This window comes from Pyricularia pennisetigena, chromosome 2, assembly GCF_004337985.1.
Source record: "Pyricularia pennisetigena strain Br36 chromosome 2, whole genome shotgun sequence".
Taxonomy (NCBI): domain Eukaryota; kingdom Fungi; phylum Ascomycota; class Sordariomycetes; order Magnaporthales; family Pyriculariaceae; genus Pyricularia; species Pyricularia pennisetigena.
The window spans coordinates 1,210,853-1,225,947 of record NC_043741.1 but is presented as its reverse complement, the minus strand read 5'-3'; the positions used below and the strand labels follow the sequence as shown (position 1 = coordinate 1,225,947).

Genomic DNA, 15,095 nt, shown 5'->3' with positions numbered 1-15,095 from the left:
CGTGCTGCAGAGTTGTTGGGGAAGACCCGTAATATTATTATTTGTTGATGCGCTGTTGATTATTTTTGGGGGGTTTTTTTCTTTCTTTATCGAGTGGAGCTCGAATTGGGGTAAGAACGATTAATAGACGTCTGACATACGTAACGTATGTATGTCTGGCAGATGTTACCTTACGTAGGCTAAGAGATGCTTGATAAGGTGAATGAACGAAATCTTTGATGGAACAAAACACGCGCAAAAAATATCAATTTGGGTTAAACTCGGCAGACGAGCGCTGTGGCCCCTGACACTGTGGTACAAAACTTGGCGGAGAACGGGCAGGGTTTAGTGTGGAGGGGGTGTAATGATTTTGAGGCTTGCGCCGGCGATCTACCAAGCTGCAGCCAACCACGCGACAACCGATATTGATTTTTTTTTTTCTTTTGACAATTCTTTCTTACATGAGTAGCTACCTCAACCAGGGGCCATCTTAATTGATTAAACACTAATTGCTTCACCCTCCAACCCAAAAGTCCAATCAAATTAGCAAGGTACTCACAAAACCTAGTACCACTTACCAACCCGCGAAGACGTCGACACACTCGCTCACGCCGTCTCATACGTCCATCAACCAGGCTCAGCGCGCGCACAGGGTCGACAACCACCAAGCGCGCACAGAGGCGTCAGCAATTTGAAGCACATCTTGACATGTTCCGCCGTGTGTGCCTCGCCCTGCCCAGAGCTGCACGACCATACGCCAACATGGCATCCAACACGCCCATGGAGGATGCGATCAGGACCAAGGTTGGTAACTGCAAAACACCTCCCCCGCAAGTACCTGTCACACACATTGAAAACGAACACAACCCGCCCTTACCTCTTCTTCTCTTTCTTCTTCTGCTGTCCAGATAAGCGCGACCTTCCAACCGTCCCGGCTCGAGATCCACAACGATTCCCACCTGCACGCCCACCACAAGGCCATGCAGGGCAGCACTTCGCGCGAGACGCACTTCAGGCTCGTCATTACGTCGGAGCAGTTCCGCTCAAAGAACCAGCCCGCCCGTCACCGCGCCATCTACTCACTGCTCAAGGACGAGATGGCCAAGGAGGGTGGCATCCACGCCCTGCAGCTCAAGACCATGACGCCCGAGGAGGACGAGAGGCAGAGGTTGAAGGAGGAAGAGCAGGCCAAGGAGGCGGCTTCATAACCGTGACTTGCCGGCCAGGTAACCGTTGGCAGTGGCTCTTTGTTGGCTGCTAGCCTTCTGTCAATACGCTAGTAAGCAACGACAGACGAGCAAAAAAAAAAAGAACTTTGCACCATCTGTAGTGCTATCAGCTGAGTACATGGCCATTCTAGACCCGAAGGCGTACCTCGGCACAGGTTTGCGTATTCCAACCAAGGCTTCCGTATAATGGATTCCGTGTGGACGGCGGCAGGTTCCATCTGACACGCCACTATCACCATCCTTGGTTCCGGTTAGATCATGTAGTTCAATAATTTGTGCTAGGTTTTTGCGCCGACCTGCGCATAACCAGGTGCACTTCTGCGCTTCTAGATGCCATGCACAGTAAAATGAACGACATGGGAATCGCTCGCACTAGTCGGGATATGATGAAGCATCCTGCATTCCCTGGTCAACTGCTTTTATCCATTCCTACCCTTCTACCGGAAATGGAATATGTCCAAGACTATGATACAGTCCCATTTTGCTTTGCGCGCTCAAAGAAAATAGCTTTTGACCATGCAGCCCGCGCAGATTCCCCTGGCTCGGCCAATCAGATGCAAGCCTGTGAATAGAAGCCATGGAGGCTAAACTCCCGACATTGATTGCCCTGGAAGCGATCAAGAATCCCAGGGTAGCGACGGCCTGTTTCTCATCATATAAGCTGGGTCAAAAGCTGGCTCTGGAGTCCCACCCAAGATTGTCGTGGTTGTTGCTGGGGACCCGGATGGCCTTCCACCCAAAGGCTCAACTTGTTATGATGACTTTCTTGACAGGGGACCGTTTCGACCGTCATTGGAGCAAGAGCGATGTGACTTGCAGACCAGTATCATTCATTAAATAACTACAGGGAGAATTTCCACAAGAACTACATCAATTTCGAACAGCTGTAACCACAAGGCCTACCTCAGGCGGGACCGGCCAACCTTGATGAGATGTTTTCTCGAACGGGAGGTTGGTTGAGCGGCAGTTCGAATCCAGCGAAGAGGAGTTGAAGCCGCACGTCATCGAGATCGCTCGGAAGCTCCAAGTGGCGCTCCTCGAGAGCTACCTAAAACCGGAAGAGCCAGAAGCGCCTCGGACAGAGGTCACCGGGGCCAGAGACAGCTCCGCTTGTCGCGCCAGTACGGGGCTTCTCTGAGCCCCGAAGGGCTTTCCAATGTCACGAAATCTGACAGTCTGGTTGCCATGAGAAGCGAACGTGGCGCGTGGCCCGACGAGGTTGAACGTCGGTTGTCCTCACTCGGTGCCGAAGACTTCATATTCGACATTTCAGAAGGCTGGAAAATCCTACATGACCCATCGTTGGATCTGGCCTCAGGCTATGGTTACACGTTTTGGAGCCCCCGAAGCGGCAAGGCCCAGCGTTCCTGAACCGTGGGGCCCCTGATATGGCACAACTCTCGGGCCTGCCATTCTTCTTGTTCTTCTGAGTCCTTGGGTGTCATACTATGTACAAGCAGCTCGTTCACAGAATCCGGGGGAGAAAAAAAAGAAGAAAGGAAAGAGAGCGTACCTTCAAACCATGCATCTTGAAGATCTGCGATGCGAACCGATCGAGGCACTTTGTCCCTTGCTTGACCTTTTGCATTGTTGCATATCTGCTACTGAATGCAATCTCAAAAGAGACGTGTATGCCAACGCTCAGGGGTTCGACTACGTAATCGCATAGTGATGATGTAGCGTACATACATAGCTGCCCGAACTGCCGAGTTGTGTTGTCAAGAAAGAAAAAAAAAGAAAGAAAATAAGATGGCCCACCGTAAGACCGTTCCACACCAAAGCTGGCGAATAGCGAATTTGGTTAGAACAGGGCTCCGGCAAGTCGTCAGATCAGATCAGATCAGACCCGGTTTGATCCTTCTGCAACCCCTTTGGGATACACGGCTAATTATTAGAACACCTTATTATGTACTGTGCAAGGTCCAGGCGGGGCTTTGCCGAGCCTAGTCGAATCCTTCAACTCAAATTTATCATCCATTCATAAAATACCGTGCGACCTCAAAGTTGGGTGGCGATACTGAGATGGGCCGGATATAAAAGTCTTGATATATTTCTCAAATCAATCCAGCTCGAGCTCTGACATGGCTTGGTTGACGAATGACTCCCCACTTATCGCGGCCGTACTCCCCGCCGAAGCTGAAGCATTCCCTGAAGCTCCGCTCGGACTGCTCCCGTCCTTTGCGCCGTCCTCGTCGTCGCTCCTGCTCCCCTCGCTTTCCGTCTCTGGCGGAGTTTGCAACCCCGTCGCAGCCATGCCGCCGCCCGCCGCCTTCCGCCGCCTCCGAAGCATGCACGTCTCCACCGTGATGCCGGGCCCAAAAGCACAGCCGACGACGTAGTCTGCCGGTTCCCTGCCGCCGGGAGTCAGCGCATCCATGTCCTTTTGCCGCAGGCAGTCCAGTACGCTAAAGATGGTCGCCGAGCTCGAGTTTCCATGGTTCATGTACGTGGAGTAGCTGGCACGCATGTGCTCTGGTGTGATGCCCATGGCCTTCTCGGCTCCAGTCAGAATCGTTGCACCACCAGGGTGCATGGCCCAGTCAAAATCAGAAGCCTTGGAGTAGTTTGGTGGCAGTGGTGGCAGCGATGCCATGAGCGAGGCGAAAGAAGACTCGAGCACCGAGGTGGTGAGTTTTGGCACGCGCGGTGTTAAAACTACTTTCCATCCTATTTATTGGCCAAGCCCCAGTTAGCACAGACTGGTCCGGAATTTACTGTTGTGGTTGTCACATAATGGTGAGTACCTACCAACAGGGTCAACATCAAAACCCAAATCCAATTCCGTATCTGGAATTGTTCTGTTTTGCCAGCCTAGCAACTCATACGCCGGCTCCTTGGCATCAAGACCATGACCGAGACCGTTACTCAAAATGACGGCACTACCACAATCGGAGAAGAGACAGACTCCGATGCGCGTGTTCTGTTCGGCGTTTATGCTGTCGAGTTCGCTGCGCACAAAAGTCGTGCTGACCTCGAGGGCCATGACCAGGATCCTGGCGGGCAGGCCACGCATGGCATGGCCGAGCGCCAAGTTGGCCGCCGTCCTCAGGGCCGCGAGTCCGCCGCTGCACCCGACGCCGTGGAGGAGCACCTTCTCCACCGAGTCCGACAGGCCCAGCTCGCGCGCCACAAAGTGGTCGTAGCCCGGGTTCGCGCTGTCGGTGCACGTGGTCGACACGACGTGCGTTATGCTGGCCGCCGCCGCCGCGGGGTCCGTCATGCCGGCGTCCTCAAACGCCTTTCGCGCGGCGCTGACCGCCAGCGGGACGCCGTCGCTCATAAAAACCTTGTGTAGCTCCGCTATCGACGGTGCGGCCGCGTCGTTTACGATGGGGTGCTCCGGGTCGCCGATGGAGGAACGGGCTTCGATTCCTGTATACCTGTTTATGGCCAGTACCTTGCTCATACTGTTGCCCCGGAGAAAGAGAAAGTCGTTAGTGTCATTTCCAGGGAAACCCTTTCGCAGGTTGCGGATGCAGGGCCGCAAAGAGCAGGAGACTTACGCCGGAGATTCTGGGTAGAAGCGCTTCGCAAGGGTCTCGACGGCGTCGGGCTTGAGGGCGTAGGGAGGGTATTGGGAGCCCACGCCCAAGACGGAGAGGCCCAGCTCCCGGGAGCTGGGGCTAACTGATGGTGCCATGGTGCGGTCTGCGAAGGGTCGCGGAGTGGTTGAAAAGACGGGCGCCGACACGATGGAATCCTAGTAGGCTGTGCACGCCTGCCGGGATGAGGCTGTCCAAAAGACAAATAAGAGCACTATTTCCTGTCGTCACAGCGTCGCCTCGAAAGATTCAGCACTCTGAAAATAAATTCGAGGCACAAGCCAGCTCCGATGTCGTCGAGGCACAAAGTGGGGGCTCGTAAGGTAGAGTTCTTTGACTATGCCCCCGCTAATACCAGATGTATTATATTTGGGAACGTGGAGAGCCCTGGTATGATTGGTCTATTCTTCCGTCGTCTTGGCTTCTTTCAAAAGTGTATCTCGGGCTCTTTTATTGTTTTGTCTTGTTGTGCGTGGTTGGGGGGGAAAAGAGTGTACGAAAGGTCCAAGGAGGCTTGGTCGCGATAGGTTCGGGAAAATGTAAGGGTTGGTTCCAAGTAAGAAATGTATGAAGTCAACCTCCCGTCACTACAGAAGAAAAACCATTAGGTACAGATCCTGGTTTAAAATACGAACCCCTGCCACGTACGTACCCTATCCCACCTTTATGCGACTCCACGCGACACCAGGCCATGAGATAAAGTAAGGTAAAATAGCAAAATGTACCTTACTCTCTCCACGACACGCTTGAGCTCCACATCTCCGCGGTTGTACCTGACAAGTACAAGTGATGATCTGAACCGTTGTGGCCATACTGTAATTAAATTCCTCTCTAGAATCTGTCGTTCTAATCCCACACCTCAGTTCACGGTTGTCCTGAACCGAACTATTTTTTTCTCAAGTCCCTCATCCATCCCAGTCTTGGGACGAGATCAGCCATCCAATCCAATCCGTACAGCGCGCAGCTTGTGCACGCAACGTAATTTATTGGCACAACAAGGTCAATTGACACCGCCTACAAGGGGAGTGTCTTTTCGAGTGGGACACCGAGCCTAAAACCGCTGCTGCGGCCCGTTGGACATCCCATTTCCACTTCAAAAGTCAGACTGACTCCAGAAGCAAGGGACTTTGTTGCAAAAGCAACCCAATCACCACACTCAATTCACCAATCAACCGGGCCCGGAAGTCCCACCCACCTCTGGTAAGATAGTTTAAAGTTGGAGGGAGGGGCAGAAGGAGCTACATCCTAATCGGGTAGGTACGGTGGGTTTCTGTACAAAGAACCTCGGAACGCAGCGTAAGCCGGGTGTGTGTTGGGTTGCTAGAACTCCGTATCGATGACGCCTCTATGTACGTACCCAACCGAGGCTCAACAGACTAACTGTAGCCCGTTGTGTGATGGTTGTGGCATCTTGGAACTAGTTCATCAAGCCAGCGTTGGACACCTAGCTTTTCTTCTGTATTCTGTCGATCCAAGAGAACCATCCCTTTTATATGATGGCATTCTAGTAGTTGCAAACAGGTTGCTCAGACAAAGATCAGTCAAAAATCAAGGTTGAATGCAACGGGTTGATCCGAAGGTCAATTCTAGAGCCTCAAATACCTCTAAGTTTGCACACCGTCGGTGTAAAGCGCATGTCACGGCTCGGACGGCTTCGCACCGTTGACTGCCTTGCCAAACTACTGTATCACCCAAGGCACTTAAACGCAGCAGATATTGCCCAGCCTGGTTGGGGCTACCTTATCCAACCCAACACGCACGATACATGGTTGAAATTCAATTTCAAACGAAAAGTTAGATTTGTGAGACCCTGACCCTACCTACCTGTACAACTGTGGATTCAGGACTAGCTAGGTTAAATTTAGAACGAAGAGAGAAAACGAATGAGATCCTTCCGTACTGAGTAAGGTACTCTATGTAATCAATTACGTGCTGCAGCCGAATACGTGCCGTTTTAATCAGACCCCACCCACACAAACTGTGGTTGAGCAACAGAGCTTACCTTGCTTACGCTGCTTACCTCAACCTACCCTGTATGATTTGCCTTCCAGATATGGAAATCTTCCGGTAGTGGTGGGCTAGGGTAATCCGTAATTCTCAACAGTACAAGCGGTGCTTGGCCACGCGTTCCACCGCCGTTGCAATGTTATCAAGTTCAAAATATCCAAAGCGACATAGCTCTGGGAGCGCGAGTCACACCCGGTTTCAGCGACATCAAACTCCAGGGAGAGACGATCGACAAAACAAACGAACACAACAAAATACGGTTAAAATATAAAACGTATAAAAAAAAGTTAAAAAAAAATAGAATAAAATAGAATAATCGGGAACTAGTGCTGCCACTGCGACACAGCATTGGCTAGCTGCATCCGGGGGACCAAGGGGGACCGAAAACGAACCTAATTTTTGGCGCAGTAAAAAAAAAAAAAAAAAAAAAGGCCACAATGCAGCCCCTCCTCGCAAAGCTCCCATTGGTTCTGCACATAGTGGCCGAGACGGGTGCGGCCAACTCCTTCATCCGGCACCCGCGCACACAGCTGCGGATCCGGGGCGCCGACCACGCTGACGTCCAGCGCGAGGCCGACCTGGTGTGCGCCAACCTGGGTGGCGCGCTCGTGGCTACCAACCTCGTCGCCCTAGTCGTCCTCCTGCGCCCGGGCGACACCGCCGCCCTCGACGAGACGAGCCGCCTCCTCGTCCTCGCCCTGGCATCGTACCACATCTGGCCAATGTACAGGGCCTTTGCCAGGTTGACGTCCCCCGGGGCCGCGCTCAAGTACCAGGACGTGCCCATGGGCGGCCCCGCGGTGCACCTGATCGTTCACTGGGTCTGCTTCGCGAGCTTGTTGTGTTCGGCGTTGTTTGGGGGGTGAAACTGTTCAGCGGGAGAGCAATCTGGCAGGCTACTTCTTTTTCTCTCACGCCAATAAACCATTCGAACGATACGACATTCAAAAAAAAAAAAAAAAAAAAAGCGAATAGAATTTTTAGCATCGTTAGGGCAACCACAGGACAGCCAATCTTGTTTTTTTTTCTCTACAATTCTTTGACTTAATTGGTCTAGCCTGTCGTTGGATTATCTGCAGAGATCACTAGCCAAAAAGCCTGAGGCCAGGGCCATCAACATCGACGCCGCCCATATCTTCATCCTCGGAAGCGCCGTCGACGTCCTCGCGCAACTCCATCTTCTGACCAAACAACGTGCCGAAGAAGCGGTCGATGGCGTCCTGCTCCCACGTCCGCCGGTCCTCCGGTGCCATAAAGTTCTGCAGCTTTTCATGAACAGTGAAACGCAACTTGCGACCCTTGCTAGCCCTTCGGTCCACCACCTTCCTGGTCCTGGCCTCCTTGACGGCTGCCCACTTCACCGTCGGCACAGATCCTCCGGCACCTCCAGCAGAGCCGTCCAATGTCCGCTGATCCACGAGCTCCTTGAGCAGGAGCTGGTAAAAGTCGGCATCGTCGTAAATGTTCTCGTCCTCTTGTAACTTTTTGCTAGACTGTATCGGGGCACACGACCGGGGAACACGCGTGCGCTTGACCAAACGATCAGGGTTGACCAACTGGTCCTCGAGGATCGCAGTCAGCGAATCAACCGTGGTAGTACCCAACTGTCTCTTGGCTGTGACGGCAGTGGTGCTCTTCGTCTTGCTGGACCATTTTTCCAACACCTTCTTCCTGTAGGATGCTGCCCTAGCTTCCACCACCCCCATGTCTTCCCAGAGATCCTGCAGAGGCGTATCCGTGTCAACGTCTCTTTTCCGTTTTTGGCCAGCTGATGTTGTCGACAAGCCCGGCGTAAGAGACCGACGGAAGGTGTCGATCGTGCTCCATAGCTTCAGCGCCGCTTCCTCGGCGGCCTGATACGGCTGGCCCTCAGTAAACTCGTTTTCGGGCAGAGCGCTCATGGAGTTCACAGCGACCAACGCTTTCTGAAGTCGAATACGGATGTTTAGAAGCGAGTCGAACGAGCGTCTTTGCTGACGAACCGCGCGTCCCTTGTCTAGACCAGCAGCTTGTGACTGCGTTCCTGTGTTTTGTGAACCATCTTGTCCCATCATCTTGCGGAGTTGGGCACTGAGATCTGCATTCTTGCCACTTGACTCTTCGTCTCTTTCGCCCTCTGAACCGTTTTCGTCTTCTTCTTCGTCATCCTCGTCGTCATCGTCATCCTCGTCTTCTGAAGCTTCGATTGAACCAGAGACTTCGTCGCTCTCCAACCCATTATCTTCATCACCCGAGCCCCCAGACCCTTCACCCAGGTCCGACTCGGCGCTGCCGGCATCGTCCTCATCTTCCTCAGAGTCACTCAGGAAATCAGCTGCAATGGGGCGCTTGCTGCGGCGTGTGCTTTCGACTCTGGGCTTTGAGCTGCCACGAAAAGTGAACTTTGCAAACTTCTCCTCATCGCTGGCACCAAGTGCCTCGTCGCTGTCTATCTCCTCATCGTCGTCGATATGGTCGGCCTCGAGGTCGGCGGTGTCTGGGTCGGCGAACTCTTCAGCGGAGTCATCTCCCTCGGACTCGGAGTCATCTTCATCAGACTCTTCTGCGCTATCTTCGTCGCTTTCGTCGAGTGCTGACCGGCTCACGCGCTTGCCTCTATACTGCGGTCCAAGGTTGTCGACATCGGCCTGGCGGAGCTTGCTCTTGCTGTTGATCCAAAAGTCAGAAAGTATCCAATGAGGGAGGGAAACCACGCCATTGACCTACCCAACAGAGACATAGTGCTCGGTGCCGGCGAGGCCATCCGAATCGCCACCGCTGTTGCTATCATCATCACTGTCATCAACAGGGACGTCGGCTTCAGGATCGTAGTCTGTCGCGGTTGTGGAATGTTAGATACAGCCATCACAGAGCAATCCAATACAAAATTTAAATAACACACCCTTGACAGCCTTCTCTTGAAGCTCGGAAAACTTTTGCGAGCGGCCCTTTTTGGGTGCCATGGTGGGCTGTTTGCTTGCTTCTCAAGTCGTAGTGCGCTGGAGTTGGCAGAATCGCTCGCGATCGGGCTATCACAGCACAGCAGCGGCTGAAGAGAAATCGCGAAAGCTATCGGACAGGACCAGAACCCCACCCAAAATTTGCAAATTTTAGCGGGTCCAGTATTTCTGCCAAATCGAGCCGCCTTCCACATATCGCCTAGACGCATCACCTGGTACTTTGTACCTGCGGGTCCGGTCCATTACGGATGCATGATGAGTGAGTGTCCCCAGTCCTGGGCAATTCCGGCAGTAAACATTTCCCATGTTATACTTTGGTATACGAACCGACCGAGTATACGGCAAACCATGCAAATATGAATGTAATAAACCGACGAGCGTTTCATGCTCTGCGGTCTCTCCAGCATGAGAATCCTCTGGTGAGTTTGTGGCTCCAAAAGCGCAAAGTAGAGCTTTTACAGGCCATCTATATCGAATCCCGCTCCTACATTCAGTGCAAAGCAGCTGACACGTGACTGTCAATTCAGGGGCTTCCTCGGACGGGAACCATACCGCGAATGCAGCGTGGTCTCCCGCAGAAGCGGAGGATAAAAGACGTGACGAAAGTCATTGCCGTATCTTCCGCAAAGGGGGGCGTTGGGAAGAGCACTGTGGCTGGTTCGTTTGTTGCCGGCTCCCGCTTGTCGTTCTCTTCACTTGGCAGTCGAGGCGACGAGGAATGGGGAAAAGTCCATACAAAGCTGACACTACTTTCCGAATAATGGAAAACAAAAACGATCCAAAGCGAATCTTGCTCTTGCATTTGCCAGGCTTGGCCACCGTGCTGGAATCCTAGACACCGACATCTTTGGCCCGTCGATACCCACCTTGTTCAACCTGTCCGAAGAGCCGCGGTTGTCGCAGAGTAGGTCTACTGCTGACTGATCCCAACGCACCTTGCGCCGGACTATTTCCCGCTCGAACTTGGACGACTCTGATGATGGACGATCTTTGCTCCTTTGCTTCTAGACAACCAGCTACTGCCCCTTTCCAACTATGGCGTCAAGACTATGTCCATGGGCTACCTTGTCGGTGAGGATTCGGCAGTGGTCTGGCGCGGCCCGATGGTCATGAAGGCCTTGCAGCAGCTCCTGCACGAGGTCGACTGGGGCGGTTTGGACGTGCTAGTCCTGGACCTCCCACCTGGAACCGGAGACACTCAGCTGAGCATTACGCAGCAAATCTTTGTTGACGGTATGTATCGACCGAAAGAATATAAAAAGAAAGAAGAAACAACACCTCAACACCCCCCCTTGAATATACACACACCACCAACTAATCCCGTCACCCCACTAACCTCCCTTACACAAACTCAAAAACCCGCAGGCTCCATAATCATCACCACACCGCACACCCTTGCAGTGCAAGACGCCGTCAAGGGCATCGACATGTTCCAGAAGGTGTCGGTGCCGATCCTCGGCCTCGTGCAAAACATGTCCGCGTTTGTCTGCCAGCACTGTCACGGCGAGACGCCCATCTTTGGGCCCGGGTCGGGCATCGTCAGGGAGGTGTGCGACAAGCGCGGCATCGAGCTCCTCGCCGATCTGCCCCTGCACCCGAACATCTCGGGCGATGCCGCGAGCGGTCGCCCGACCGTTGTGGCCGAGCCTGAGAGCTCGAGGGCCGCTTTGTTTGTCAAGATCGCCCAGGCGGCCGGCGCAAAGGTTGGACTTTGAGGGCTGAATCCCGTATATGCGTGTGAGTTGGCAGCCTATGTGTAAATGTATAATTGATTGGTTGGTTAGAAAGAGTGTATCGTTTAGTTTGTCATGGCAACGCTGGTTGAATCATGGCCCAATCACGCACTGGCGCCGTCGACGACAATAAAGGACTACCGTGAATTTGCATCTCACATAGCCTCCGGGCCATCAATGTTATCGGTATTTTTTACCATCACCATGAATATCTCATTCTCTCCAGGTCTCATGCCCAATTATTTACTGAGAACAGATTGACCATATACGCTGCTCACCGTGCAACCCTTGGCTGAAGTGCGCTGCAGAAAAATACATCACTGCACCTCCCTTATACGACCAACGTATAGCGAGGCTATCATTTAGGAGTTTCTGTGCGCCATGACAAGTAACTACCATTTTGACCGGGTTATTTGCCCAAAGAATGCATGGAAGCCAAACCGTGATTACCCAACCTTGAAGCCAGCCCATCCCATCGACTCATTCAACACCCTTCAAGGTTTGGTTGCGAAGTTGTGAAGACTTACAAAACAGTCAGCCGTGGTCTTGTGCTGATCGAGCGAAAAAAGATCAAGGGACTCACCTAATGTCTTCCCGATGTTCAGGACTCATTAGTCCGTTTCGACTGTCGTTTGTTGGCCCGCTGCTGGCAATATTTGCTACAGCCTTGGCCTTCTTCTTCGCGCCCTGGACGCGGCTGAGGTGCTCGAAATAGCCTTCGGGGATTTCAGTTTTGTACTTGCCACAAAAGACACCGACCTCAAAATCATTGACATCGTTGTTGGGCCCGGCTGCATCAAAACATGCAGCCTTGAGATCATCGAGAGACTGGTACACAACCTCGTCTGCATCGATGAGCGAGGCGACTTCCTCCCTCGTCTTTCCATGAGCGATAAGCTCAGCCGGGTCGGCAAGGTCGATACCGTGGACGTGCGGATGTGTCACTTCGGGACTACATGAAACGAAAAAAACCTTGGTTGCACCCGCCTCCCTCGCCATGTGCACAATCTCGCGCGAGGTAGTTCCCCTCACAATCGAATCGTCCACTAGGCATACAACTTTGCCGTTGAACTCAGATGCGATCGGTGAAAGTTTGCGACGGACGCTCTTTTGCCGCGCCTGCTGGCCGGGAAGAATAAATGTCCTGTAAACGTAGCGGTTCTTGACGAAAGCGTTGGAAAAGGGCTTGTTCAGCTCTGTAGCCAGTACAGCTGCCGAAGTATTACTTGTCTAACACACGAGGCTAAGTCAGCAATTGTAGTCCATCTGGGCAATGGCACCAGTACAAGCTAGCAATGACTGGAATGCATCCGCACCTCAGGAACCGGAATTACTGTAACAAAAAAAAGGCCAAGATTAGTGTCTAGCTGGGGTCGAGTTGATCGAGACAATCAGAGGTATTACTTACTGACGTCAATCTCCTTGATGGCCTGTTCGCTCAGCGTCTCCTTCATCTTCTTGGCCAACTTCAAGCCCATGTTCTGCCGGCTGCGGTGTACCGACACTCCATCAATGTGGCTATCGGGCCTGGCAAAGTATACAAACTCGAAGATGTCTGGGGTGTAGGACTCTCTCTCCACGATCTGGCGAAACTCGGGAGCACCGTTCTTGCGGATGAACACAGCCTGCCCGGGAAGAATGTCCACAATGTTGCTGAAGCCCAACTGTGTCAGAGAAACCGACTCGGAAGCCAGGAAGTAGTCTGTGGCGCCCTCCAGAGTCGCCGACGGGCGGGAGCCTAGGCAAAGCGGGCGAATGCCGTTCTGATCACTGTCAGGTGTAAGGTGTTAGAACATTCGTGCCAGAGGCTTCAATTACGATTCAGGCCAAGGCAGAAATTACCGGAACCCCAGGATACCAAACCCTGCGATCATCGCCGTGCACGCAAAGGCACCACGGCATCTCGCATAAACCTCGCGAAGAGCGGTAAACACATCATCCACGTTTGCTCGGGCCTTGTTAAGCTCGTAAAGGGCATGGGCAAAGACATTAAGTCTGGGTACAGCAGCAACCTAGTCAGCAAATTTTCTCTCCCTGATCGGCAGCTATACTTCATTCCAAGACCTACAGCAGTTCCGAATCCGAGTCGGTGTTGACGTGGCGGCGAGCCTCACGGTCCAAGAAGCTGATGAGGTCTGGGCTGTTGACAAGGTTTCCGTTGACGCTCATGGAAAGACCAAAGGGGGAGTTCACGTAGAAAGGCTGGGCTTCGGACCTGTGTACGGTGCCGGTTGTGTCAGGAACGCCAACATCCTCGAGAGCTGGGCCTCTTTTGGTGGGAGCAACAAAAGACGTGGCAGCACGTACGCCGATGAAGTTCCAGCGGTGGGGTATCTCAGATGGGCGATGCCCATGAAGCCCGGCAAGTCGGCCGTCTTTCGGCCCTCGTCAAACACCTTGGCGGCCATGCCGTTGCCCTTGCACTGGTACACCCTGCCGCCTTGGCAGACGGCGATACCGGCAGCATCTTGCCCGCGCTGTGTATTCTCAGCGTCAGTGAACCTGTTCTCGTCCTCTCAGACCTTGAAGAAAACAAGACCGCCATCTGCAGGAACCGTCCTTCATTCTGTCACAAACGACCGAAAGGTTCATGGGATAGCAGACCGATCCCCCTGGGGGTAACTGACGTGCTGAAGAAAGTACAGAGACTCGTGCAGGTCGACGGCGGCCGACTGGGCTTTTGTGTCGCCCAACTAAATGCCCTCGAAGAAAGGTAAAGGTTAGCGTTGAGTTGCTTTTCGCTGGGTATCCGCGCCTTGTGGCGCGCTCTTTTTGCGCGAGGCGCGTCGGCAAAAGTAACATGGGCCTTTTTTTTTTTTTTTTTTTTTTAATCTTTTGGAGGGGGAGGGGTTCAAAAAAATGGCCTACAAGGAGCGCAGATACACCGCACATGGTTTTTCGACTTGTTTTCTTTCGGCGCCTGGGAAGGGAATGCAACGTTGGAAAGGTGTGCACGAGATTCCAGAGTGAACTACCGGTCCAACAACACAAAGGACCGCTTCCTCAAAAATGGCGACGCCGATCTTGCAATAACTGGGCACATGATGTAAATTTTTCAACGAGCAGCGTTGTCAAGGCTTTATCGACGCTGACCAACGACAAAAACATTTTCCCCAGAGATTTCCCACCCCGAATTCGGCAAGGAAGCAGGGTGCTCCTGACTTGGAGCTAAATTTTTTGATCCACAGCAGGGATAGCTCCACAAGGTGATGTTCGACGGTAATCTGATTGGCTGGCTGTCCACAAATGCAGTAACGAATCCAAACTTCAGTCAGTGAGTGCATGTGCATAGTGAAATGTAAAATGCCTCGCAAGCCTCACTACTACTATAGCTTCATCCTTCCTAACCATCTATTAGTTGGGAAGACGATTGGATGCTTACACATGACTGCTACAAACAAGCACACGCCTATTATTTAGTTCAGAATACATACGATCGATATACACGCGAAAAGCCACAGACCGTTAAAAATGACAACTACTGCTAAAGGTTTCTTTTTGTGCCTAGCTACCTAATCTATGTAAAGGGAATAATAAATCGAGCAGTTTTTGCCTCTCGATGAATGTATAGTCAAATACCACCCCGTTGCCGAATCCACGCACACTCACAATCACATTCATACAATACACATCAGCAGCCATATGTGACCAATGTCAACCATGCTC

General features: G+C 52.6%; 7 protein-coding genes across 7 annotated transcripts; 3 read left to right on the top strand and 4 right to left on the bottom strand.

The window, feature by feature from the left end:
* Positions 1–687: 687 nt before the first annotated feature.
* PpBr36_00312 (uncharacterized protein) lies at positions 688–1,187 on the top strand (the record flags this gene model as incomplete). The annotated part of the gene is made up of 2 exons (XM_029887505.1): positions 688–783; positions 888–1,187. The coding sequence occupies 2 exons, from the start codon at positions 688–690 to the stop codon at positions 1,185–1,187; spliced, it is 396 nt and encodes a 131-aa protein (XP_029750575.1).
* Positions 1,188–3,267: 2,080 nt separating this feature from the next.
* PpBr36_00311 (uncharacterized protein) lies at positions 3,268–4,848 on the bottom strand (the record flags this gene model as incomplete). The annotated part of the gene is made up of 3 exons (XM_029887504.1): positions 3,268–3,875; positions 3,957–4,615; positions 4,712–4,848. The coding sequence occupies 3 exons, from the start codon at positions 4,846–4,848 to the stop codon at positions 3,268–3,270; spliced, it is 1,404 nt and encodes a 467-aa protein (XP_029750578.1).
* Positions 4,849–7,080: 2,232 nt separating this feature from the next.
* On the bottom strand, positions 7,081–7,544 carry PpBr36_00310 (uncharacterized protein; the record flags this gene model as incomplete). The annotated part of the gene is made up of 2 exons (XM_029887503.1): positions 7,081–7,113; positions 7,284–7,544. The coding sequence occupies 2 exons, from the start codon at positions 7,542–7,544 to the stop codon at positions 7,081–7,083; spliced, it is 294 nt and encodes a 97-aa protein (XP_029750577.1).
* Positions 7,195–7,623, top strand: PpBr36_00309 (uncharacterized protein; the record flags this gene model as incomplete). The annotated part of the gene is made up of 1 exon (XM_029887502.1): positions 7,195–7,623. The coding sequence occupies one exon, from the start codon at positions 7,195–7,197 to the stop codon at positions 7,621–7,623; it is 429 nt and encodes a 142-aa protein (XP_029751683.1).
* A 219-nt stretch (positions 7,624–7,842) lies between these two features.
* Positions 7,843–9,699, bottom strand: PpBr36_00308 (uncharacterized protein; the record flags this gene model as incomplete). The annotated part of the gene is made up of 3 exons (XM_029887501.1): positions 7,843–9,403; positions 9,464–9,569; positions 9,639–9,699. 3 exons carry the CDS (start codon positions 9,697–9,699, stop codon positions 7,843–7,845), a joined length of 1,728 nt encoding a protein of 575 aa, XP_029751684.1.
* A 353-nt stretch (positions 9,700–10,052) lies between these two features.
* PpBr36_00307 (uncharacterized protein) lies at positions 10,053–11,411 on the top strand (the record flags this gene model as incomplete). The annotated part of the gene is made up of 5 exons (XM_029887500.1): positions 10,053–10,115; positions 10,224–10,398; positions 10,481–10,600; positions 10,705–10,929; positions 11,062–11,411. The coding sequence occupies 5 exons, from the start codon at positions 10,053–10,055 to the stop codon at positions 11,409–11,411; spliced, it is 933 nt and encodes a 310-aa protein (XP_029751687.1).
* A 512-nt stretch (positions 11,412–11,923) lies between these two features.
* On the bottom strand, positions 11,924–14,321 carry PpBr36_00306 (uncharacterized protein; the record flags this gene model as incomplete). Its single annotated transcript, XM_029887499.1, has 9 exons — positions 11,924–11,951; positions 12,013–12,659; positions 12,746–12,762; positions 12,838–13,199; positions 13,272–13,424; positions 13,498–13,644; positions 13,737–13,906; positions 14,057–14,122; positions 14,298–14,321. 9 exons carry the CDS (start codon positions 14,319–14,321, stop codon positions 11,924–11,926), a joined length of 1,614 nt encoding a protein of 537 aa, XP_029751688.1.
* Between the last annotated feature and the right edge of the window lie 774 nt (positions 14,322–15,095).